This window comes from Mobula hypostoma, chromosome 1, assembly GCF_963921235.1.
Source record: "Mobula hypostoma chromosome 1, sMobHyp1.1, whole genome shotgun sequence".
Classification (NCBI taxonomy): Eukaryota; Metazoa; Chordata; class Chondrichthyes; order Myliobatiformes; family Myliobatidae; genus Mobula; species Mobula hypostoma.
The window spans coordinates 42962716-42990004 of NC_086097.1; the positions used below are offsets into that span (position 1 = coordinate 42962716).

General features: G+C 40.1%; 2 protein-coding genes across 2 annotated transcripts in view; both read right to left on the reverse strand.

The window, feature by feature from the left end:
- Positions 1 to 3588: 3588 nt before the first annotated feature.
- Positions 3589 to 15403, reverse strand: dnaaf2 (dynein axonemal assembly factor 2). The gene is made up of 3 exons (XM_063063650.1): positions 13479 to 15403; positions 7734 to 7880; positions 3589 to 4264 (listed from the first exon to the last, which is right to left on the reverse strand). The coding sequence occupies exons 1-3, from the start codon at positions 15390 to 15392 to the stop codon at positions 3605 to 3607; spliced, it is 2721 nt and encodes a 906-aa protein (XP_062919720.1). The 5' UTR covers positions 15393 to 15403; the 3' UTR covers positions 3589 to 3604.
- A 3298-nt stretch (positions 15404 to 18701) lies between these two features.
- Positions 18702 to 27289, reverse strand: part of pole2 (polymerase (DNA directed), epsilon 2) — a 47547-nt gene continuing 38959 nt past the window's right edge. The window contains exons 14-19 of the mRNA XM_063047205.1: positions 25104 to 25163; positions 24576 to 24653; positions 24362 to 24470; positions 21594 to 21770; positions 20921 to 20988; positions 18702 to 18857 (exon numbers count right to left, since the gene is read on the reverse strand). Of these exons, the coding sequence (XP_062903275.1) occupies positions 18839 to 18857; positions 20921 to 20988; positions 21594 to 21770; positions 24362 to 24470; positions 24576 to 24653; positions 25104 to 25163 (511 nt within the window). The 3' untranslated portion in view covers positions 18702 to 18838. The remainder of the gene's footprint in view (positions 18858 to 20920; positions 20989 to 21593; positions 21771 to 24361; positions 24471 to 24575; positions 24654 to 25103; positions 25164 to 27289) is intronic.

The window sequence follows — 27289 nt, forward strand, 5'->3', positions numbered from 1 at the left end:
CAGATTGTGGACTTCAGGAAGGGTAAGACGAAGGAGCACATACCAATCCTTATAGAGGGACTGGAAGTGGAGAGAGTGAGCAGTTCAAGTTCCTGGGTGTCAAGATCTCTGAAGACCTAACCTGGTCCCAACATATCGATGTAGTTATAAAGAAGGCAAGACAGCGACTGTACTTCATTAGGAGTTTGAAGACATTTGGTATGCCTACAAATACACTCAACAAGTTCTATAGGTGTACTGTGGAGAGCATTCTGACAGGCTGCATTACAGCCTGGTATGGGGGGGTGCTACTGCACAGGACCAAAAGAAGCTGAGAGTTGTAAATTTATTCAGCTCCATCTTGGGTGCTAGCCTACAAAGTACCCAGGACATCTTCAAGGAGCAGTGTCTCAGAAAGGCAGAGTCCATTATTACGGACCTCCAGCACCCAGGGCATGCCCTTTTCTCACTGTTACCATCAGGTAGGAGGTCAGAAGCCTGAAGCCACACACTTCTTCCCCTCTGCCATCTGATTTCTAAATGGTCACTGAAGCCTTGAACACTACCTCACTTTTTTAATATATATTATTTGTTTTTGCACAATTTTTAATCTATTCAATATACTTATACTGTAATAGATTTACTTATTTATTATTTTTTTCTCTTCTATATTATGTATTGCATTGAACTGCTGCTATTAAGTTAACAAATCTCGCAACGCATGCCGGTGATAATAAACCTGATTCTGATTCTAAAAACACTATAAGAGAAAAGATGAAATATGAAGGTAAGCTAGCCAATAATATAAAAGAAGACATCAGAATTTTTTTCAGATATATAGAGTAAAGGAGAGGTGAGTGTAGAAATGGAAGATGAACTTAATGTTTTCTGCATCAGTGTTCACTGTGGAAGACGTTAGTAGTACGCTAGAAATTCAAGAGTGTCAGGGGGAGAAGTGAGTGTTGTTGCTATTACTAAGGAGAAGGTGCTTGGGAAGCTGAAAGGTCTGAAGGTAGGTAAACCACCAGGACCAAATGGACTACACTCCAGGGCTCTGAAAGAAGTAGTGAAGAGCTTGTAGAGGCATTAGTAATAATCTTTCAAGAATCACTAGATTCTGGTATGGTTCCAGAGGACTGGAAAATTGCAGATGTCACTCCACTCTTTGAGAAGGGAGGGTGGCAGAAGAAAGGAAATTTTAGGCCAGTTAACCTGACTTCAGTGGTTGGGAAGATGTTGGACAACATTATTAAGGATGGGGTTGCAGGGAACTTGGAGGCACATGATAAAATTGGCCAAAGTCAGCATGCTTTTCGTAATGGGAAACCACGCTGGGGGTGGCATAGTAGCGTAGTGGTTTACAGTGCAGGTGACTCGGGTTCAATTCCTGCTGATGCCTGAAAGGAGACTCTGCATTCTCCCTTTGACCGCGTGGATTTCCTCTGCATGCTCCAGGTTCTTCCTGCAGTCCAAAGATGTACCGGTAGGTAGATTAGTCGGTCATTGTAAATTGTCTCGTGATTAGGCTAGGATTAAATCCGGGGTTGCTGGGTGGCATGGCTCTTCTGGCCCTATCCAGGTCAAGTGAAGTCAAGTTGCTTTTTATTGTCATTTCAACCATAAACTGCCGGTATAGTACACAGTAAAAACGAAACAACTTTCCTCCAGGACCATGGTGCTACAAGAAACAACACAAAACCACACTAGACTAAGTGAGACAACACAAGGCTACACTAGACTACGTAAGACAACACAAAAACTACACTAGACTACAGACCTGCACAGGACTACATAAATTGCACAAAACAGTGCAGGGCAGTACAATAAATAATAAACAAGACAATAGGCACAGTAGAGGACAAATTACAATATAATAATAAATGATGTAGATGTCAGTCTAGACTCTGGGTATTAAGGAGTCTGATAGCTTGGGGGAAGAAACTGTTGCAGTCTGGTCGTGAGAGCCTGAATGCTTCGGTACCTTTTGCCAGATGGCAGGAGGGAGAAGAGTTTGTATGAAGGATGCATAGGGTCCTTCACAATGCTGTTGGCTTTACGGGTGCAGCGTGTGGTGTAAATGTCTGTAATGGCAGGAAGAGAGACCCCGATGATCTTCTCAGCTGACCTCACTATCTGCTGCAGGTCTTGAGATCTGAGATGGTGCAATTCAAGAACCAGGCAGTGATGCAGCTGCTCGGGATGCTCTCCATACATCCTCAGTAGAATGAGGTGAGGATGGGGGGGGGGGGCGGGTGTGGGAGATGGACTTTTCTCAGCCTTCACAGAAAGTAGAGACGCTGCTGGGCTTTCTTGGCTATGGAGCTGGTGTAGAGGGACCAGGTGAGATTCTCCACCAGGTGAAAACCAAGAAATTTGGTGCTCTTAATAATCTCAACGGAGGAGCTGTCAGTGTTCAGTGGAGAGTGGTCGCTCCGTGCTCTGCTGAAGTCAACAACCATCTCTTTTGTTTTGTTCACATTCAGAGACAGGTTATTGGCTCTGCATCCACGCTGTATCTCAATAAATAAATAAAAATTATAAATAAAATAAATAATAAGGGGAAATCTTGCCTGACAAATCCATTGGAATTCTTTGAAGATATAACAGGCAGGATAGACAAACAACACAGTTTACTTGGAGTTTCAAAAGCCCTTTGACAAAGCTGCTGAACAAAGTAAGTCTATGGTATTACAGGAAAGATACTAGCATGGATAGAAGATTGGCTGATTGGCAGGAGGCAAAGAGTTGGAATAGAGGGGGTTTATTCTGTTCAGTTGCCGGTGACAAGTGGTGTTCCACAGGTCTGGGACTGCTTTTCACTTTTATGTCAATGATTTTGATGATGGAATTAATGGCTTTGTGGCCAAGTATGCAGATGATACAAAGATAGGTGGAGAGGCAGGTAGTGTTGAGGAAGCAGGGAATCTGTGGAAGTACCTGGACAAAGGCTGAAGAAATGTACAATTTTGAGTTGATAGGAATTCTCCTCAGTAAAAGGCACAGTACTACACCTAGTAAAGCTGGTTCAATCCTGATCTCTGGTTCTGTGTAGAGTTTGCACATTTTCCCTGTGATCACATGGGTTTCACTCTGGTTTCCTTTTACATGCAAAGATACGTGTGTTGATAGGTTAGTTGCTTGGTGTAAACCTTGGTTCTGCCTGCGTGGATGATGGAATCTGGGATTTGTGTAAATGGGTGCTTGGTTTGGACTCAGTGGGCCAAAGGACTCATTTTCATGCAGTCTAACTCGACAAACCAGTGGGCATTTGGTAGAAAGATCTTTCACCATCAGATGAAGAATTTTTTTTTGCTTAGACGTGGCAGGGGTCTGCTGGAAGGACTTTCACTACATTAAAAAGTACTTGGATGGAGCATTACAAGTTGTGACCTACAGAGCCATGGATAGGGGGCTGGAAGATGGGATTAAGCTGGGTAGTTATTTCTTATCTAACACAGACAAGATGGGCCAAGTGGTCTCCTTTTGCATCATAAATTTTATGTGATTTAAGAAATAAATCTCTAATTCATCCTTCTGAATTTTAAAATAACACACATTACAATTCTAAACAAACTTACATTTTATTGTACAATAACACCATACATTTATAAATAGAAGTTTTTCTTTAATCTAACTGATAAAGTTCAGTATTCTGAAAGGTGAATGCAGAATGTGTTGTATGGTCACAAATAACCTTCACACTTTTATCAGCATGATCAATTTCCTCCAGAACTTGGAATGAAGCTGTTCCTTTAACAAACTCTGAATGATTGTCATTCATTTGATCAGCTGGAAGGTCATCTTCATCAAGAAACTCATTATCAACGCCCTCCCTTTTTGCACACACAGAACTGGCTGAGGACTCATCATTCACAGATATTGGATCCTCTGCTTGCAGTACACCAAGCTCTGAGGGTGACTGACTTTCAACTTCAATTTCACTAACAAGCTTATTCCCATCAATGGGATTCATGCAGCCACTTTCAGATACCTGGTCCACTCCAGGCTTCAAAATTACCCTTGTTCCTTCTGATGAATTGTGTAAATGTACAGAATTATCACAATTCTCTGACAGGATAACCAGTTCATCTTGTTGATTGGATACAAATTCAACACCATCATCTGACAATGATGGGTCCCTCTCTGCCTTTTTATCACTTGCAATAGATTCAGTCAAGCCCATTTCTTCTCCACGTTGCTGAAGGTTTGATGGAGTAATGCCAGCTGTACTGTGATTCAGATCACATGCATGAGAGATGATTTCATCCTCCTCTTGCTGCTGAAACTACAAAACCAGAATATTTATCTGAATTTGTATTTTAAAATAGTAGTTAAACTTGTTTCAAATATCACCACTGATCCATTTCAAATTTACAAGGCACTGTTTTATTGCTGATGAAAGGACAGATGTAGTATATTTTAGTGTACATTCAAGATGAGGTAGTAAATTGGATTAGACATTGGCTTTGCGGGAGAAGCCAGAGAGTGGTAGTAGATGGTTGCTTCTCTAACCGGAGGCCTGTGTCTAGTGGAGTGCAGCAGGGATTGGCGCTGAGAGCATTGCTGTTTGTCATCTACATCAATGATCTGGATGATAATGTGGCTAAGTTGAACAGCAAATTGTGGATGACACCAAAACTAGGGGTGCAGTGGACTGTGAGGAAGACTGTCCGAGCTTGCAGTGAGATCTGGACCAGCTGGTAAAATGGGCTGATAAATGACAGATGGAATTTAGTGCAGACAAGAGTGAGGTGTTGCAATTCCATAGGACCAAGTAGGGTAGGTCTTACATAGTGAATGGTAAGGCACTGACGACTCCTATAGAACAAAGGGGTCTGGGAATACAGCTCCATAATTTAGTAAGGTGGCATCACAGGTTGAAAGGGTTGTAAAGAAAGCTTCTAGCACATTGGCCTTCACAACTCAAAGTAGTGATAACAGGAGATGAGATGTTATGTTATATTGAAGTTGTATAAGACATTGTTGAGGCCTTATTTGGAGTATTGTGTGTAGTTTTGGTCACCTACCTACATGATGTAAATAAAGTTGAAAGAGAGTGCAGAGAAAATTTACAAGGCTGTTCATTGGACTGGAGGCCTGAGTCATATGGAATGATTCAATAGGTTAGGGCTTTATTTCCTTGGAACGTAGAAGATTGAGGAGATACTTGATAGAAGTAATGCAAAATTATGAGGGGTACAGATAGGGTAAATATAAGCAGGCTTTTTCCACTGAGGTTGGGTGGGACTACAATTAGAGGTCATAGGTTAGGAATGAAAGATGAAAAGTTTAAGGAGAACATGAGGTGAAATTTCTTAACTCAGAGAGTTATGAGAGTGTGGAACAAGCTGCCAGCGCAATGTTTAAGAGAAGTCTAGATAGGTACAGGGACAGTAGGATGGCTATTGTTCAGATGCAGGTTGATGGGACTAGGCAGTTTAAATGGTTCAGCACGGACTAGTTGGGCCAAAAAGCCTGCTTCTGTGCTGTACTTTTCTATGACTTTATGTAATTGTTCCTTAGTAGCTGGTATCATATTGCTTTTTACAACTTGTATCCTTTGGCTTTGAGGACAGTTTTAGAAATAATGCAGTTTACAACTAGTCAACGATTATAAGATGACAATTGTAAACTGCACAAATGCATTGCCAAGAACACAAGCTTAATACAAATCTAAAGTGTGCTATTAGAAAAGCTAGAAGAGTCAGCTGGATCTTTGAAAACAGAACTGATCATAGACTAGAAAAGGTAAAATCTGTTTGAAGTGGATTAAAAGCAGGGAAATGGGACTCATTTCTAAAAGGTCTTCCAACACAGACCAAAAGTTTCTGAGAACAAGATGACATCAGCAGTACTGGAACATCTGGACAGCAAAGATGTATACGTCAAGATGCTCTTTATCGACTACAACTCAGCGTTCAATACCATCTTCACCCCAAAAACTAATCAATAGCCTCCAAGACCTTGCACAGAGCATGTTATCAGCAGCATTCAAAAGTAAAACATAAATTTAAAAATTAAACAAATTGTACACAATTTTTACAAGAAAACACAATTACAACAGATGTCCATTTTAGTGCAAAGTGGTCAAGGTGTTCACAGTGTTGCTAAATGGTCATGACTAGGAATTTGCCATATGGTTCAAGAACTGAATGGTTGAAGGGAAATAGTTGTTCTTTAACCTAGTGGCATGGGGCTTAAGTTTCTGTATCTACTGCTTAATGGCAACTGTAAAAAGATGGCATGGCTCAGGTAGTGGAGATCTTAGATGAAAATGTTGCCTTCTTGAGGCAGCACCTCCTGTAGATATTACCAGTGGTGGGGAGGGATGTAGCCACAATGGTTTCTGGGCAGAATACACAATTCCCTATAGCCTCTTACATTCCTGCGCATTCAAGTTGCCATACCAGACCGTAATGCAAATACACTTACCCCATATGCCTTCTTTGATTACCTTAAAATCTCAAAAGATACTATTCCTGGCCTTAAATACACTCAGGGACTGGGCCTCCAACGCCCTCTTAGGCAATGAATTCCATAGATTCACCATCCTTTAGCTGAAGAAATTGTTTCTCATTTCTCTCTTTAAGTGGCCAAGCTCTCTTCTTAGGACTGAGACATCATTGCCAAGGAAAGAACAGCTCTATATCTACCCTGCAAAGCCCCTTAAGAATATGTGTTTCAAAAGAAATACGATATTTTAAGTTACTATTTCCTTTCCGACTTCATCTGACATGAATACTCTTTTCTTATAGTTTACAGTAAAATAGCAGAAAACCTGAAATAAAAATAATTGCTTTTTACTTTCTAGTTTGCTAACAATAAGAACTTATCAATGTGATTGTCTTCTAAGTCTTCCTGAACACCTCATTGTTGTTGGGGCCATACAGCCCCATGAACTTATTCCTGACAGTAATTGATGTAAAGAAGAATGAATCCACATCACATGGATCACAAATCTTTGTGGGCACCTGTGGCAGTGCAATCACTTCACTGCTGACCATAAATTCTGGATCATCATTTTCTTAATTAGAACTTTTGCTATTTTACAAAAATAGAAAATACCCAATTTTTAAGCAATTTCACATGACCTGTTTTATACTTTCAGTAACAATTATTTTTATTTTCTATACAGAAAGTCAAATTACCATGGATGACAAGGCATGAAGCTAATATGAGTTAAATGTCAAATATTTTGAGAAAGCTTTGGCGTCCAGAAATGGAATTAATAAGAAAAAAATATGATTAATGCGAAACCGTAAGAGCCCAAGTTAGGTTACGCTGTGCTAAATGTGATCAGCCAAGTGGTAAAACACACCTGCAAACCCTGGGTCAAAGTAAGAAAACTGGCTCCTAATCACAATCTTTGAAACAACATCTGCCTGGATGTTGATGAGTATACGTCCAGGTTCAACTCTAACAAGCTCAGCAATGAAGTTACCTAAAAATGACAGTGCAGTTGTACACAAAAATAATGGGCACATAAATGAGATATAAAGACAACCAGGAATCAACTTTCAGCAAAACTGAAACAGTGCGAAAAAGTTATTTAAGAATGGAGAGTGCTGGAGGTAGAACAACCTCCGCTGAACTTTAAATGGGGCAATCTATTTCTGCTCTGTGATAATAATTTCCAAAGGCTTTCTGTAAAGTTTCTCACAATGGATGGATAGCAAGAGTATAAATACTTCCTCATGTTTAAGAGTATAGATTAATAAATGCTGGTTTTCTTTCTGTAGTTCTACATAGCTTACCTTTGAGTAAATAACCAGACCACTTTCACAGACTTCTGACACTCTCAACTCTGCCGAACATTTTTCAGTTGGATCAGCAGGGTCTGTTTTCTTTAAGGAAGTACTCAGGAATTGTTCAGCATTTTCTGAAGTTACAAACAACTTGTGCTAAACAAAAAGAACAATTCATGTTCACATGATTAACAGAGAACATCTGACAAAGGCACAGGTACTTAAATATACATTTGATGTTACAAAATAATTCTTCTGAAACAAACCTTTATGACTTAACGCTGGAGGAACTCAGCAAGCCAAGCAGCATCAATGGAAAAGAGTGAACAGTCAATGTTTCGGGCCGAGATCCTTCATCTGCCCTGACGAAGGATCTCAGCCCGAAACGTTAACTGTTTACTCTTTTCCATAGATGCTGCCTGGCCTGCTGAGTTTCTCCAGCACCTTGTGTGTATTACTTTGATTTCCAGCATTTGCAATTTTCTCTTGTTTGTCCTCAATGACTCAAGTACAACACAATTAGCTTCCGAGAGACTACTGAATTCATAGTACCATTATAAAGTCCAGAGTGAGTCCTGTATAACCAATGACTAAACGAAAACGGTTTTGGTCTCTCATGGCTGTAGTTGATGAATACAACCATTAGATATATAATTGTACTCCGTACAGGCAAACTCAATGCTCAATATAAAGGAACCCCTAAGGAGGGAGTGATCATAATAGGACAGAACTCACCCTGCTGTTTGAGAAGGTGAAGGTAGAGTCAGATGTGTCAGTACTACAGTAGAGTAAAGGAAATTATAGAAGCATGATAGGAGCTTGTCAAAGTTGACTGAAAAGGGACACTAGCAGGGTTTATGGCAGAACAGTAATGGCTGGAGATTCTGGGGCAATTGAGAAGGTGCAGAATAGATAAATCCCAAAGAAGAAGTATTTTAAAGTGAGTTTGTGAAAACCGTGACTGACAAGGGACAGCATAAGAGGAAAAAAGAATATAACAAAAATTAGTGGGAAGTTAGAGGATTAGGAAGCTTTTAACAACCAACAGAACACAACTAAAAAAAGCCATAAGGACAGAAAAGATGAAATATGAAGGTAAGCTAGCCAATAGGGATAGGCCAGCTGGCGAGTTAAGTGGTTAGGATGATGTCAGAGCCTATTATTAAAGATGAGGTTTCAGGATACTTGGAGGCACATGATAAATATCAGTCAAAGTCAGCATGGTTTCCTGAAGGAGAAGTCTTACCTGACAAATCTGTTGGAATTCTTTGAGGGAATAACAGGCAGGATAGACAAAGGAGGGTCAGTGGATGTAGCTTACTTGGATTTTCAGACAGCCTTTGACAAGATGCCGCACATGAAGCTGCTTAACAAGATAAGAGCCCATGGTATTACAGGAAAGATACTAGAATAGAACATAGAACAGAGAAATCTATAGCACATCACAGGTCCTTCGGCCCACAATGTTGTGCCAACCATGTAACCTACTCTAGAAACTGCCTAGAATTTCCCTACTGCATAGCCCTCTATCTTTCTAAGCTCCATGTACCCATCTAAGAGTCTCTTAAAAGACTCTATTGTAACCGCCTCTACCACCGTTGCTGGTAGTGCATTTCACGCATCCACAACTGTGTGGAAAAATTTACCTTTGACATCTTCCTTGTAGCTACTTCCAAGCACTTTAAAACTATGCCCACTCGTGTTAGCTACTTCAGCCCTGGGAAAAGCCTCTGGCTATGCACACGATCAATGCCTCTCATATAGACCTCTACCAGGTCACTTCTTATCCTCTATCGCTTCAAGGAGAAAAGGCCAAGATCACTCAACCTATTCTCATAAGGCATGCTCTCCAATCCAGGCAACATCCTTGTAAATCTCCTCTGCACTCTATTTACAGTATCTATATTTATATTTCCTTCCTGTAATGAAGTGACCAGAACTGAACACAGTACTCAAAGTGGGGTCTAACTGAGGTCTTATATAGCTTCAACATTACCTCATGGGTCTTGAACTCAATCCCACAGTTAATGAAGGCCATCACACCATAGGCTTTCTTAACAACAGTGTCAACCTGCGCAGCAACTCTGAGCGTCCTGTGGACACGGACTCCAAGATCTCGCTGATCCTCCACACTGCCAAGAGTCTTACCATTAATATTATATTCTGTCTTCAAATTTGACCTACCAAAATGAACAACTTCACACTTAATCTGGGTTGAAATCCTTCTGCCACTTCCTAGCCCAGTTCTGCATCCTATCGATGTTGTGCTGTAACCCCTGACGATCCTCCAGACGATCCACAACACCCCCAACTTTTGTCATCAACAAACTTATAACCCACCCTTCCACTTCCTCATTCAGGTCGTTTATAAAAATCACAAGAGAGGGGTCCTAGAACAGAACCCTGAGGAACACCACTGGTCACTGACTTCCATGCAGGATACGAACCACCTAAAACCACCCTTTGCCTTCTGTGGGCAAGCCAATTCTGGATCAACAAAGCAACGTCTCCTTGGATCCCATGCCGTCTTACTTTCTGAATGAAAGGGGAACCTTATCAAATGCCTTACTGAAATCCATATACACTGCATCCACTACTCTACCTTCATCAATGTGTTTTATTACATCCTCAAGGAATTCAATCAAGTTCGTAAGGCATGACCTGCCCTTGACAAAGCCATGCTGACTATCCTTAATCAGATTATGTCTCTCCAAATGCTCATAAATCCTCCCTCTCAGAATCTTCTCCAACACTGAAGTAAGACTCACTGGTCTATAATTTTCTGGGTTATCTCTACTCCCTTTCTTGAACACCTTCCAATCCCCTGTACTTCTCCAGTCCCTATTGATGATGCAAAGGTCATCACCAGAGGCTCAGCAATTTCCTCCCTCACTTCCCACAGCAGCTTGGGGTGCATCTCGTCTGGTCCCAGTAACTTATCTAACTTAATACCTTTCAAAAGCTCCAGCACATCCTCTTTCTTAATGCCTATAGACTGAAGCATTTCAGTCCGCTGTAAGTCATCCCTACAATTGCCAAGGTCCTTTTTACTGGTGAATACTGAAGCAAAATATTCATTAAGTATCTTGGCTACCTCCTCTGACTTCATGCACATGTTCCCACTATCACACCTGATTGGCCCTATTCTCACACGGATCATCCTCTTGCTCTTCACACACTTTGGGGTTTTCCTTAATCCTGCTCAGCAAGGCCTTCTCATGCCCCTTTCTAGCTCTCCTAATTTCATTCTTGAGCTCCTTCCTGGCACCCTTGTAATTTTCTAGAGCTCTGACAGTACCTGGTTACTTGAACCTTTCGTAAGCCTTTCCTTTCTTCTTAACTAGCTTTTCTACATCCTTTGTACACCATGGTTCTTTTATCCTACCATCCTTTCCCTGCAGAATGGCATCCAAATACTCCTGGAACATTTGCCACATTTCTGCCGTGCATTTCCCTGAGAACATCTGCTCCCAGTTTATGTTCCCAAGTTCCTGCCTAATAGCATCATATTTTCCACTACCCCAATTAAATGTTTTCCCAAATTGTCTGCTGCTGTCCCTCTCCAACGCTATGGTAAAGGAGATAGAGTAATGGTCACTACCTCAAAAGTGCTCTCCCACCGACAGATCTGACACCTGACCAGGTTCATTTCCCAACACCGGATCAAGTACAGCCTCTCCTCTAGTTGGCTTATCTACATATTGCATCAAGAAACCTTCCTGAACACACCTAACAAACTCCACTGCATCTAAACCCTGTGCTCTAAGGTGATACCAGTCAATATCAGGAAAGTTAAAATCACCCATCACAACAACCCTATTATTATTGCACTCAATGCAGTATTATTATTGAACTCAATGATCCAAAAATCTGAAGCCCTCCCTCCTGCACTATCCTCTTAGCCACATGTTAAACTGTACGATCTTCCTATTTCTAGCCTCACTGGCATGTGGCATGGATAGCAATCCTGTCCTTTAACTTAGCACCCAATTCCCTGAACTCACTTTGCAGGATCGCTTCACTCCTCCTACCCATGTCATCGGTGCTGACATTGACCACAACCTCTGGCTGCTCACTCTCCCACTGAAGAATGCTGTGGACTTGATCAGAGATGTCGCTGACTCTAGCACCTGGGAAAATCGCCTCTCTGTTCTCCTGATCAACAAATCCCCCATCACGACAGCTCGCCTCTTCTCCCCACTTCCTGTCTGAGCTACAGAGCCAGAATCACTGCCAGAGATCTGACTGCTGTGGCCTTCCTCTGCTGGGTCATCCCCAAAGCGGTATACCTGTAGTTGAGGGGAACAGCCACAGGGATACTCTGCACTGGCTGCCCATCCTGATGGTCACCCAGTTACTTGTGACCTGCATCTTCAGTGTAACTGTAGGATAATACAATTGGTGGATAAGCACATAATTTACAACCAGTGACATGGAGTTGGGGTTCACTTTAAGAGGTGGGTCTAATGTGATGACATAATTATTAGAGTTTTTGGCACGCTTTGTGTTCAGTGTGTGGTGTTCAATGAAATGTGTAAGTTTTTTCTGGAATATAAAATGCCTCAATTCATGTTATTTGTATGTTCTATCAACCCATCAGCCTCCCAAATGATCAGGGTTCATCCAATTCCAGCACCAACTCCTTAATGCGGAGTGTTAGAAGCTGTAGCTGGTTGCACTTCACACAGGTGTAGTCGGCAGGAACACTGGTCATCTCCCTGACTTCCCACATCCTGCAAGAGCATTCCACTATCCTGCCTCGCATCCCCACCGCTCTAAATGTGCAATAAGAATAATTAATGAAAAAATCTTATGGTCTACGCCTCTCCTCGCTGAGCAAAAACCTCGACTCCCCACTCTAACACTCCACTTAAACGTAACTTTTTATTGGATTTTGCCAGCTGCCTAATTATGCGCAGTCCAACGTCTCCCTGGAACTGTGGTGTTCAAAATATATCAACTGCCCGCTTGCTTTTTTAAAAAAATTCCCTCTCCCACTAGGCAATCTAACGTCTCCCAGGGAACCATGATGTGCAAAATGTGCCAACTTGCCCCACTAGCTTTTTTTTAAACTCTCTTTCACTCTACGCAATCCAATGTCTCCCTCAGTGCAATGATTATTTGAAATTGATGCAGTTATTTTAACATCCGACACAACAAATGTTGCAATGTAGCTCAGTTCAAGTTGTTCACTGGTCTGTGATTGCTCCCAAATGAAATCTTTACATCTATTGTCACAAGTTATATAAGCAACACTGTTTTCTCATTCCAATATTGACTTCTCTGTCTTTGGATTCCTCTACAATACTATGAAAACAATGCTGAATCCTAGCTATCTGGTCCAGATTCTAGACTCTAAAAGACAAATTTAATATCTGGGGGATCTATTTTTATAAATACTAATTATCAATTAGATATGTCAAAATAACTGCAAGAATAAATTTACCATATTACTAGACTCTGATCAAATAACACCTCCAAAACACATTGTTTTTTAAAAGTAAACTGTGCATTATCGCCATCAACTCATTTTTTAATATTTTATGTTTAGGTACTGGAAAGCGAAATTCATCTTTTCATAACCCAACTACTAGCTTGTCCCCAAAAATACCCAACTCAAGTTGATTTAAAATGTTTTCCGTAAATATTCTAAGAAAAAAGTCAGATCACTTTAAAGACTAAAGAGGGAAAGCAAAAGAATGAATGTAGAGCCATGTTTTCATGACAGATGATATTTTGGGTTGGCAAGGTTACCTGCAAGGAGTTGTGTGTACTTCCAGCACAAAAGCTTTGCCAGGAACCTCGGCTCTCCGATGACTTCATTAACACCACTGCGGCATTGTCTTTTGATATGTTCAGTATGCTTTCTCTGGTGTCCAACTGATGTTCAGATGGAAACTGAATAATCAACGAATATAAGGCATCTGAGTGTGTTGTTCCAAAAGTCATGTTATAATTGTGGGTATGAAGAACAGATTTCAAACTATTTTCATTGATATTTCTCACTTGCAGTATAAATGTAACCGAGTTTTCATTCTGATGGTAATGGAAATCTGGACACACAGCTTCATTTTCCTTTAAAGAGTCTTCCGAGCAGGATTTGGTATTTTCAGATGAATTTACTTGTGGGTGCTCAGTTACTTGTCCATCTATTGTACTATTGCAATGCCTTTCCTGAGCCACATAACTTTTATCATTAGAAGTTACTGCACCTTCCTCAGGGAGGTTCTTCTGTCCTTCTGAATCCACTTCTGAGACAATCTGGGGAGAAACAATCACATCATTTGGTTTCAGAAAGTGATTACTTGAAATAGTAGTAGTTACTTTCACACTTGATGTGATGGATGCTGTAATGTGGCTGAATCCAAGGTGTTCATTAGTTTGAGATTGCTCCCAATTAAAATCCTTACACCCATCTTCATAATTTATACAAGCTGTATCATTTTGTCCATATTTCTCTTGGGAATCTCCTTCAAATTTATTCATTTCTGGTATCAGTACTGACTCGTCAGTATTCTCCATGGATTCACTGTCCTTCCCTGCCGGCTCAAAGTCACTATCGTGGGATTTTCCCAGTTCTAGGACTTGCTTTGCAGGAACAACTGGCAAAGTAACCACAAGCTGTCTCTTGGATTTGTTAAATTTAGCCGACCCCTGATTTTCATCTACCGGGTATGGGAGGGTCAAATCAAGTTTATAAGCTGGTTTCTGCGACTCCAAACATAACAATTTTTCGGTCACATCCAAACTAGCATTCTCGACAGAATTAAGCAGAGGAAGGTCGATAGTCACCACAAGTTCTTTAGGTCTGGTACTAGGGACAGCATCGCGGGCATATCGATAATCTTGCAAGTCAAAAGATGATCGGTAAACAATGGAGTATTTAGGTTGGGTAAATTTGTTGTCCTGCATTTTCTTATTCTGATCCTTTCCAAAGGCGTTTGATATCTCAGTCGTACTTTTATTCTTGATATCGCTTCGAGTGGTCTTTTCTGATTTTGGAAGCTCGTAGGGATAAGGGAACCTTAAAGGACTGTCTTCTTCTGGAATTTCCTTAGGGCCACCAGGAAGTGGTTTGCGAATAACAGCAGAGTGGGGCAACCCCTTATATTTTATTTTCAAAGTTTTAACGTTTCTCAAATCCAGCTTTGCATTTAGTTGCTTCTCTATCGCGTCCAGTGAAATTTCATCCACCATTTTTCTAAACTTCTTATTCCTGTCAGCCATGTACAGAGTGTCCGGGTGAAACACCACATCATAAATCAGATATTTTTTACCCTCTGCAGCCAGATCTTCCCTCCCAGGCGTGAGGCTGTAGGGCAGAGACCACTGTTGCCCCAGTGCCCCGTCGTTGCCCTTTGCCGGTTCGCAAGTGGGTTTATTTATCAGATCATTGCTGCAGACGTTGATGAAACATTTTTTGTCACCGTTAACGCTGGTCTTCAGGACATGGCCCGGGATGGGGTGCACAAACTTTACATCCACTCCTCTTTCTCGCTCCAGCTGGGTTATTTCCTCTTCGTATTTCTTCTTATTTTCCGGTTTAGAGATTTCCTCCGCATAGTCGGATAACATTTTTCTGAACTTTTCATCTTTCAGCGCTTTAGAGAAGCGGTCCACCTCTTCGCGGGTTAATTCCAGCTCCTCCAGCTTGGACGACGACGCCATGCTTCAGCGCGAGCGCGGCCTCCTCCGCCGCTCCGGGCGCACGCTGTTGACGTCAAGGACGGGGAGGATTACAAATATTTCAGCTAAATCACTTTCTCCAACTTCTCAGTAATTAACAGGTTATTTTTAAAAATTCGATTAAACTATTTTAAGGCTCACAGGATCGCATTTTAGGTCTTCAATATATATTAAGCCTCAGGAATTAATTTGTTAGTGCGGAAGACGACAGGAACACGACGGTGTGATGCGATCTGGTTGCCATGGGGAAAATGGCAAACAACACCTGACAAGGAACCGGCGGCTTTCACTGCGACCCAAAGGGATGCAATTGGTACCTGTAAATAAGTCTTAATTCTTGACTAAGGTTTGAGAATCAACGAATTGTAAACATCTTTCACTTGAGTATGGACTGAGAGTCAACGCATAATTTTATTGTAAATAATTTTATTTATTGAATAAGGACTCAGGGTCAACGAATTGTTTTTCTATGTAAATAACTTTATTTTGTAATATTTCTGAAGGAAGTATATTTTTGGAGAGAAAAAAAAGAAGAAAACGCCTGTATCCTAGGAGGTTAAGATCAGGTTTAGCTTTGGTATTTTGTCTCCCTTTCTCTTCACCATCTACACCTCGGACTTCAACTACTGCACAGAGCCTTGGCATCTTCAGAAGTTTTCGGATGACTCTGCCATGGTTGGGTGTATCAGCAAGGGAGATGCGGTCGAGTACAAGGCTACGGTAGGAAACTTTGTCACATGGTGTGAGCAAAATTATCTGCAGCTTAACGTGAAAAAGACTGAGGAGCTGGTGGTGGACCTGAGGAGAGCTAAGGTACCGGTGACCCCTGTTTTAATCCAGGGGGTCAGTGTGGACATGGTGGAGGATTACAGATACCTGGGGATACGCATTGACAATAAACTGTACTGGTCAAAGAACACTGAGGCGGTCTACAAGAAGGGTCAGAGCCATCTCTATTTCCTGAGGAGACTGAGGTCCTTTAGCATCTGCCGGACGACGTTGAGGATGTTCTACGAGTCTGGTGGCCAGTGCTATCATGTTTGCTGTTGTGTGCTGGGGCAGCAGGCTGAGGGTAGTAGACACCAACAGAATCAACAAACTCATTCGTAAGGCCAGTGATGTTGTGGGGATGGAACTGGACTCTCTCACGGTGGTGTCTGAAAAGAGGATGCTGTCCAAGTTGCATGCCATCTTGGTCAATGTCTCCCATCCACTACATAATGTATTGGGTGGGCACAGGAGTACATTCAGCCAGAGACTCATTCCACCGCGATGCAACACAGAGCGTCATAGGAAGTCATTCCTGCCTGTGGCCGTCAAACTTTACAACTCCTCCCTTGGAGGGTCAGACACCCTGAGCCAATAGGCTGGTCCTGGACTTATTTCATAATTTACTGGCATAATTTACATATTACTATTAAACTATTTATGGTTCTATTACTATTTATTATTTATGGTGCAACTGTAACGAAAACCAATTTCCCCTGGGATCCATAAAGTATGACTATGATTATGACTATTATATTATACATTTAGGCTCTGCACCACAATTATATGGAAACAAGATCACTGATTCTGGCTGGTAATCAAGCTCTAAGTAACAACTTCTCCCTTCAAGTCGTTTACTTCAGATACAATGGATTGGTTAGACCCTGGCTCATCTCCCAGGAGGTAAAATCTGACAGAGCCTGGCACAAAGTAACTCAAGTTACGGAAAGGAAAATGATATACATGCAGATTGGCATATACTAAGCATTCAGCAGTTGTGCTCAATCTATAAAATTATTTCATGGCCAAACATTAATTTATCCCTAAGACTAACAAATAATTGTGTTACAACTTTACAGCTGTCATGGTCCTTTTTTGGACAGCTGTTCAAAGTAAGTTTATTATCAAAGTACATATCTGTCACCATATGAGATTAGATTTCTTGTGGGCACTTACAGGAAAGTAAATAAATACAACATGATTTATGAAAATCTATAAATAACAAAGACTGAAAAACAACCAATGAGTAAAAGACAAACCCTGCAAATAATAAAAAGGTAAATAAATAATATTGAGTTATAGAGTCCTTGAAAGTGAGTCTCTACTTATTCAGTAGGTCACCGTCAGTTTCCTGAAACTTCATCAAATAAACAAGTTTTAAATTGCTGATGTATACTTATTAGAATATTCTAATACTTGTTTTCAGTTTAATAGTAACTTTTAGAATGTAATTTAGCACAAAAGATTTTTAAATTTTCAGTGCACTTTGAATTATCGAGATTTAGATTAGAAAATATTGCACCAGGTACAAAATCCACCTTTAAAATTAGCTTCTGTCCAAGTGAACTAATCATTATACAGTTTCTACTATTTCATTCATTTGTAGATCTTCAGTAAGGCCTCGAAATTAGGATACATCTTTTGGGTAGAAGTATACATGTTGAAAAGCCTTAAAATTTACTATCGTACTGGCACCCGATTGTAAAATTGTTTTGTGTGTTTAAGGAACTAATTTAAAATCTATCTAACAATATGTTGAACTGCCTATAATAAATGGCTTCCTAAATAAATAGCACTTACCTATGATTGGTTATGAAATGGTGATGGCCATTTATTGAAATTGTATTGTTTGATTGATTGAATAAAGATGATATGTGAGATGTTAATTTTCATAGATCTAGCATAGTTAATCTAGCATCTTTAGTGTCAAGAAAAATTCAACTACAAAACTTCTTCTAAAGCAGAAAAGGCTGCAAATATTATTTCTTAAAAAAAAATCTTTAGTTCAGAAAAGAGCACTTTAATTGGTCATGTGAAATCTATATTATGTACACAGCATATTTGTGCCACTTACAAGTTTCAGTGGTTTTTTTTATCATCAGCAGTATTTTTAACTATTTTAAGTGTAATCTTAGGAAATATAATTTGTGCATCACAGACAACACTCACAAAATGCTGGAGGAACCCAGCAGGCCAAGCAGCATCTGTGGAAAAGAGTACAGTCGACACTTCAGGCCAAAGCATTGACTGTACTCTTTTCATAGATGCTGCCTGGCCTGCTGAGTTCCTCCAGCATTTTGTGTGTGTTGCTCGGATCGCCAGCATCTGCAGATTTTCTCTTGTTTGTGCATTAGAGTTTTTTTTAAAAACTAAAACCACAACAAACAAAGTATTTATATAGTTTAAATAAGAAAAATGTTCACAATTAAAATAAATTGAAATTTTAAAGGAAAATGATTACACCAAGCTCACAAAAGTAAGGAGAGTTCTCAATAATCCACAAAAAAACTTGAGCACAACTTCTAATATTTAATTTATTTAAAAAGTATCAATATAAATATATACAAATAAACATGAAATTATCAATATTATCTCTAGATGCTGATGTGCAAACATAGTTCTGCGGTGTCCATACTTTTCCAACCTCTTGGAATTCACACTCAGATATTCTGAAGTTTACTGAAAAGAAAGGAAAATTGTTTAGAAAAAAACAATAAAGTCATAAACACAAATTTCGGCCATGTTCCAAAATGCTGGAGGAACTCAGCAGCTTAGTCAGCATCCATGGAAATGAACGAACAGTCTTCTTCCTGAAGATGGGTCTCGCCCTGAAATGTTTGTTCATTTCTATGGAGCTGCCTGACCTGCTGAATAAAATCACAAGGTAAACAAGAGTATCATGATCTATTCTTTGTTAGATCTATGGCTGTATCAAAATTGCAAAAACTGCAGAAGTATTGTTGCTGAATTGCGGACAGAACAAAAATTGCAGCAAATACATACTTTCTGTTAGTTGTGGTAATTTGCAGGTCAATAGGGAGGAAAATCCCCAAGAGGTGTTGGGGGTTGGAGGGGGGGGAGAGAGAGAGAAAACAGAAAGACAGACAGACAGACATGGGAAGCAGTTAAGAGAAGAGCTCGAGTCTCCTGGAGAGTGATTGCTGGTCATTCTCTAAAGTGTGTGGTCAGTGAGATGGGCGATACATTTTTCGACAGTTGTGGAAACCTGATATAATATGCTCCAGAATTTCACAATTTGAGTAGCATACTAAATGTAACTGTCAAAAATAATCAGTAGTCACAAATATAATTACATTCAGTTATTTCAGATAACCACTTCCAATTACACAGAATTTTCTCCCCCATCCCCAATTCCCAAGCGTGACACAGGTTCCTCCATGTTGTTTCAAAGGCTTGTAGCCAGAGATCTTTATCACCTGGACATGCTGCACCTTCCCAGACGGTACAAGAAACTTGAGCATCAATACCGTGTGTAAATATGCGTGTAAAAAAGTGCTTAGATGTGGAGTTTATATTCCCAGCATAAAATACCATCTATTAGATTTTTTTCAGGTTGGCAGGAAAAGTCTACAACAGGAGAAGAGATTGTAATCCCAGGAGAAACAGTCAGCCATTTAGGAGAAGGCGAAAGCTATTTCCTAACTCCGAGTTGGGAATGGTCAACCAATGAGTATATTTCAGACTAACAAATTTTTGCACATTATGGGAGAGCACTGGATTATGGATACTGAGCAGGGCTCAGAAGTGAAGTTACAATTGAAGGTCAGACACAATAATAAAATGATGAAGACGGTTTATGAGGCCACTTGGACTAATCCTCTGATTGATTATGTAATAATTGTTTTTAACAACACATCACCGATCACAGCTAGGGATTACTGGGGTAGGAGACAAGACAATATCTTTCAAGACAGCAGCAGACCTGCCTTCGGAGAGGTACAAGGGCAGGAAGAGATGATGTAAAGCCCACTTTCTCTTAATATCCAGCAGCTGAATCCAAAGCAGACTCTATAAGCAGACTTACAGAGTTGCAGCTCTATAAAACTCTGGTTAGGCCACACTTGGAGTACTGTGTCCAGTTCTGGTCGCCTCACTATAGGAAGGATGTGGAAGCATTGGAAAGGGTACAGAGGAGATTTACCAGGATGCTGCCTGGTTTAGAAAGTATGCATTATAATCAGAGATTAAGGGAGCTAGGGCTTTGGAGAGAAGGAAGATGAGAGGAGACATGATAGAGGTGTACAAGATATTAAGAGGAATAGATAGAGTGGATAGCCAGCGCCTCTTCCCCAGGACACCACTGCTCAATACAAGAGGACATGGCTTTAAGGTAAGGGGTGGGAAGTTCAAAGGGGATATTAGAGGAAGGTTTTTTGCTCAGAGAGTGGTTGGTGTGTGGAATGCACTGCCTGAGTCAGTGGTGGAGGCAGATACACTAGTGAAATTTAAGAGACTACTAGACAGGTACATGGAGGAATTTAAGGTGGAGGGTTATATGGGAGGCAGGGTTTGAGGGTCAGCACAACATTGTGGGCCGAAGGGCCTGTAACATACTATTCTATGTTCTATGTTGACTCTCATTTGTAATAAGCAAAATAATTTTCAGGTTTAAGTTTCGTATTCACAAATTCTTTTACATTAACTTTAAAAACCTTCTTGCACTATGTCCAATGTCACTAGGAAGAAATACGAAAGAATATATTTAACAGTTTCTCTATTACCTGTCCTCCACAGTTTTACTTGAGGGATAGTACACCTTGAAGCAGAAACCACTGCGTGGAAATGAGCCCTGAAAATAAATACACTTCCATGAAAGATGCACATTTATTAGTAAAACAATTGTCATTTAAGTTCGATTTTTAAGCACAAACTTAAAAAGAGGAAACGATCCAGGAAATGTTTAATTTTAAACATTAAAAACTGTTTACTTGGGGTTTCATTATCCTCCTTACCAACCCTTTCCTTTGTTTTACGTCTTTCATCATATTTACTTCCAGACAACTCAATGTAAACAAGGTGGTATGTCAATGACTCAACCTTTCATTTCCCAGAGTTTCTAAGCTCCTAAGCCCCACAAACCAACTGCTCAAATTATGCTGTTGTGATTGAAAATCTCACCGAAAAGAATGTTATCATTATGAACTAAAGATAACCATAAATAAAGGGGAAGGGAAATTAAGGAAGGAAACATGCATTATAAATCAGGACAAAATAGTTTTCTGTAAAATATTCATGCTCAAAAATTATTAAGACATTTTGCCAGTTATATCGAAACAAATTTTCACCTCATTAGAGAGAAATTTTAACATTTTTAAACAGTTCTTCTGACCAGTTAGACTTCCAGAATTTAATTCTGTGTAAAACATGGCAAGAATGTTACATAATGGTGCTTACAGGATTGATAGAGATGCAGTCTGTATGGACAATGTTGAATGGATCATATTTGTCAGCAAATACAAGCAGGTCTGGTACTGGATACACACGAAGAGCATAATCATATGCCCAGTAGACTGGACTAACATACAGTGGCAGTGGTGTCAGATGGCTTTGTGCAACGATGGTCTTCACAAACTACAAAGATAACAATAAAGAGAGGGGTTAATTTTGTACTGTCCCAGAAAACTATTTTTTGTTATATTTTGACACAACTGCAGACCAAACATTTACAACTACAGTAGTACCAATTTTGTTCCTACAAATCAGTAATAAAATTGCAAAATGTTGAATGTCTTCAGCAGGGGAAAGCAAAACTAAGGCTACGGTTTGAGAAAATGAACTGGGGTAGACATGTACACAGTGTGTGTACAATGTGTACATGATGTGCCTGTGGTGCTGCCGCAAGTTAAGCTTTCCTTTGTATTTGTACATACACAGACGTGTGCACATGACAAGAAACCCGACTGGAGGAACCCTGCAGCAAGCAAATCACCTCTCAACTCCCCAAAGCCTGTCCGCCATCTATAAGGTTCAAGTCAAGAGTATGATGGAATACTGTCCACTTGGCTGGATGAGTGCAGCTTCAACACTCAAGAAACTCAAAACCATATAGGACATGGCAGTCTGTTTGATAGGCACCCATCCACAAACACTAGCACCAATGCAGAGCAGTAGCAATTTGTACCATCTTCAGCAACTCGGCAAGACACATTAGCACCTTCCAAATCCATAACTTCTTCCACCAGAAGGACAAGGGCAACAAAAAGCACAGGAACACCACCAGCTAGAAGGTGCCCTACAATTTCATGACTTGGAAATATATTGCTCCTCCTTCACAGTCACAGGGTCAAGATCCTGGAATTCTATCCATTGTGGGTATACCTACTCCTCAAAGATTGCAGCTCGCCATCAGCTTCTCAAGAATAACCAGGGATGGATGGTTACAAGTTGGCTCAGCCTGCACAACCCACATACCTTGAATGACTACTTTTGAAAAACTGATGGCTTTTCAATGGAACTTGGCAGAAGTACAATGACTCACCATAAGGATCAAAGGAGAATAGAGGATGCAAGAAAACATTAATACAAAAACAGGAAATATGCTGATGCAAAAATTAAATTAGCTTTCTGCTCCAATGAATAATTTGATTTCATTTAATACTTAAAACACCAGAAATTAAAATTGAAACAAAAATTACATTGGGTACATACTGTACTGTACACTAGTAAACCATATTCTAGTACATATACAAGTACTATTGAAGAAAAAAAAGTTTCCCCACGTCTCTACTAAAGAAATCTTAACTAAGGAATCAAATACTCAATTCCTGATCTAGTATCCTTGTATATCTTCTTTCAAACTTCTCCATGTTCTTAATTTCCTTTCATAATGCTGTCAACAAAAAGCATTATGTTACACCAAGTTGTCTAAGCAATTTCACTGACGAAGCTCATGTGTTTCAATTGTAGATGAAAGGGCATACAGGAGGAGGCCATGGACCAACACATTAGAATGGGAATGGGGACTGGAATTAAAATGATAGGAAATTCTGCTTGGTGCAGATGGAGCAAAGGTGCTTGACAAAGCGGTCCCCCAATCTACGTGGGTCTCATTAGTATAGAGGAGGCCACCTCCAGAGCACCAGACACAGAAGACAACCTCAACAGATTGGTAGTGAAGTGTTGCCTCACCTGGAATGACTATTTGGGGCCGCAAATGGAGGTGATGGAGGAGGCAAATGGGCAGGTGTAGCACTTCTTCTGCCTGCAGTGATAAGTGCCAGGAGGGACAAATTAGACAAGGGAATCACTGAGAGGGCAATCCCCATAAAAAGCGGAGAGTGTGGGGGGAGATAAGGAAGGATGTGTTTAGTGGTAGGATTCCACTGATGATGTCAGAATGATGTGTTGAATGTGGAGTCTTATGATGGGCTGGTGGGTAAGGACAAAAGGAACTCTATCCCTATTAAGGCGACAGGAAGATGGGGTGAGGGTGGTTGTCTGGAAAATGGTGGAGATGCGTGAGGGCAGCATCGAAGGTGGAGGAAGGGAAAAGCTGTTCTTTGAATAAGAAGAGATGTTCTGGAAAGCCACATCCTGGTAACAGGTGCAGCAGAAATCAAGGAACTGAGAAAAGGGAATGGCACCAGGTTAACACTGTCTGCACGGTGGTTTTCAAGAATTAAACATCTTGACTCTTTCAGTCGACTGCCCAAGGAAGAAGTACCAGTTTCCACAACGTAATCTATTTCAGAAAACATTGTGACAAATATAGTTCATTCAATTGCCGAGTATTACTACTGTCAGCAGGAAATGGAGCAAGTAATGATTAAAGATTAGCTTTATTTGTCACATATATATTGGAACATCCAAACATACAAATGAAATGTGTCGTTTGCGTCACAACCACAGTCCAAGTGCGCTGGAGGCAGCCTGCAAGTGCCACCATGCTTCCAGTGCCAACAGAGTATGCCCACAACTTGTGTCTTTGGAAATTGGGAGGGAACTGGAGCACACAGAAGATACCCACTTGGTCATGGCGAGAACATACAAAATGCTCACAGACAGCAGCGGGAATTGAACGCCAATCAATGGTGCTGTAGAGTGCTAAGCTAACAACTACACCACTGTGCTTTGGGTCATGGGACTGAAAGGTCTGATTACAGTCATAACCAAAGACGATAAATACAATAAGCATTAAATCCATTTGAAAAGGATTAACTCACATGGTTTGGAATATCCAAATTACTGTTAGGAAATCGGATGCAATTTCTACACATCTTGTTAACCAGGTCCTCACGAAAAATTATAATCTCCTGTGTGCAGTACTGAATCCTAAAAATGATTGAAACATAGTAAGTCTGATTTTTTTCCCCGTGAAAAGCTATTGAACAAAAAGGCAAATAAACCGTAAAATTGTGATATATATAGAAAGTTTACCTGCAGGGATTGGTAGTAAATACAGAATATGGAACTTTCTTACTGAACTCTTCTGTAATGTAGTTAGCTAGTGGAGGTCTTTAAAGAAATGAAGAGAAGCTATTAAAATAATCCTTTATTGAGGGACTGAAGGCAATCATGTTTTACTGTGCATTCAATTCATCACCTTCAAGAGCATTTTAGAGATTAAGTAGAAAGGTGAATATATAAAAAAAACTATCTGGGCTATTTCAAGAATGGAAATAAAAAAGATAGAATGCCTTTCATGATTCTGCATACAAAATAGAACAAAAATGAAAGAAAGCCAAGGCGATGCTGGAAAGGCAAGATTAAGAATGAATTGTCACAGGAAAGTATACAGATGACTGAAACAACCATGCTGGTTGAGAACAGACAGCAATGCTATGAATTCATTCAGTCCCATCATAACTGCTGAGCTAATGGATGGGTATTAAAAGCGGTAGCAAAACTGGGAACACCAAGAACTGTGGTGTCAGACCGAAAAAAATGTGAAAAACCAGTGATTACCTGGGTAAGATAGAACTTGGACCTGGATCTTCCGGACCAGGGACAAAAACAAAGCGGCTGCTGCAAATCGATAAAAGAAAAATATTTAGATCTATTGCTAACTATAATATAAAAGACAATACGAATAATATTTTTAAAGATCTTCTAAAATATCCTTGATATTCAAATTGATGTGAAGTAGAATATTCTACGTTTCGAAGAATGATAAAGAACCCCGAACTAAAAATTTTCATTAAAAATATCAAGAGTTCCATTATAATAAAAACAGAAAATGCTACAAACAATCAGCAGGCAGCATCTACAGTACAAGATACAGTATAAGTATAATAGTTCAGGTTGAGGACCTTTCTTCAAAACCACACCTGAAGTGTTAACATTTTTTAATGTTTTCACAGCATTGGAGCCTATAGGGAGACCTTATAGAGGTTTTCAAAATTCTGAGAGGAATAGATGAGGTAGACTCTCATACAACAGAGCAAATGCTTTTAAGGTTAGACGGGGGTAAGTTTAAAGATCAGAATCAGGTTTAATATCACTGGCATATATTGTGAAATTTGTTAACATTGTACAGCACTGTGAATTACAGTCAGACTGTAATTTGTAGTGCTGCACAAAGTTTACATTTATATTAAATAGTTAAATTAAACTAAGTAGTGCAAAAACTAGGAAATAAAGAAGTAGTGAGGTAGTGTTCATGAGTTCAATGACCATTCAGGAATCGGATAGCAGAGGGGAAGAAGCTGTTCCTGCATCGCTGAGTGTGTGCCTTCAGGCTTTGCACCTCCTTCCTGACAGTTTGTCTTAAGTGGTGGGGTCACCTTTTTTAAAAAACAAAATGGTGTCTACAACAGGTTACTGGGGACAGCAGTGGAAGCAGGTAGTTTGTGGAGGTTAAGAAGCTTTTGGATTGACACACAAATATAAACAGAATGGAGGGATATGGATAACACACAAGACAAAGGCATTTGGTATAAACTGGCAAACACCAGGAAATCTGCAGATGATGAAAATTCAAGCAACACACACAAAATGCTGGTGGAACGCAGCAGGCCAGGCAGCATCTATAGGAAGAGGTACAGTCGATGTTTCGGGCCAAGACCCTTCGCCCTGACTGCCTGGCCTGCTGCGTTCCACCAGCAATTTGTCTGTGTTAGTATAAACTAGCAGCAGGATTGGCACAACGTTGAGGACAAATGCTCTATTCCAGAGCCGTATTTTTCGATGCTCTATTGAAGAACCAGAAGTCTGACCCAAGATCTCAACGAGTTTGAATTTATTTTCCTTAATACTATCAAGGTCCAAATCATTCTGTTCGACAAATACTTTACATTTTAACAAATACCTGCTATATGGCCAACTATTCACTCAGATTGAAACTCAAGATATTGCACAAGTTAGCTGCCCTATCATTCTGACATGAAAACACTTACCTCTTTTTAATCCCAATCCTACTGTTGCTGTTACATCAACTTTTTTGTATTGTCAGTGCTTTCAGACCTGAACCCCATCCAAAAAAACTGCAACTTAGAATACCACTGATCCTATCCTACGATTTATCTTATTCATCATCCATATCATTGTCTTTCACTGGCTTGCCCACATGCCAAATTTAAGAATTTTCATTTCTCTTTATGAAGACTAGCCTCATCATAATGTTGTGTGCTTACCCTCCACTCTACTCACTCTATTCTTATGCCTGTGAGGTTAAGCACAATTCCAATGCACTAATTAAGTTTGCTGATGACACCACTGTTATTGGCCGAATCCATATATAAGGAGATGAAAATGCAGCTGAGTGGTTCCACAACAACAATCTCAGCATTAGCAAGACCAATGAACCGATTATTGACTTCAGGAGGAAGAAATTGGAGGTCCGTGAGCCAGTCCTCACCAGGCGAATCAGGCGGAGAGGGTCAGCAACTTTACATTCCTCAGTGTTATTATTTCCAAGGATCAGCACTGGGCCCAGAATATGCATTTGCAAGAAAAGTTTTGTGAACCCTTTGCAAGTACCTGGTTTTCTGCAAAAATTACTCATAACATGTGGTCTGAATCTTCATTCAAGTCACAAAATAGACAAACACAGTCTGCCTAAACTAATAACACACAAACAATTGTACTTCTTCTTATCAATACTGAGTATACCATTTAAACAATCACAGTCTAGGTTGAAACAAGTATGTGAA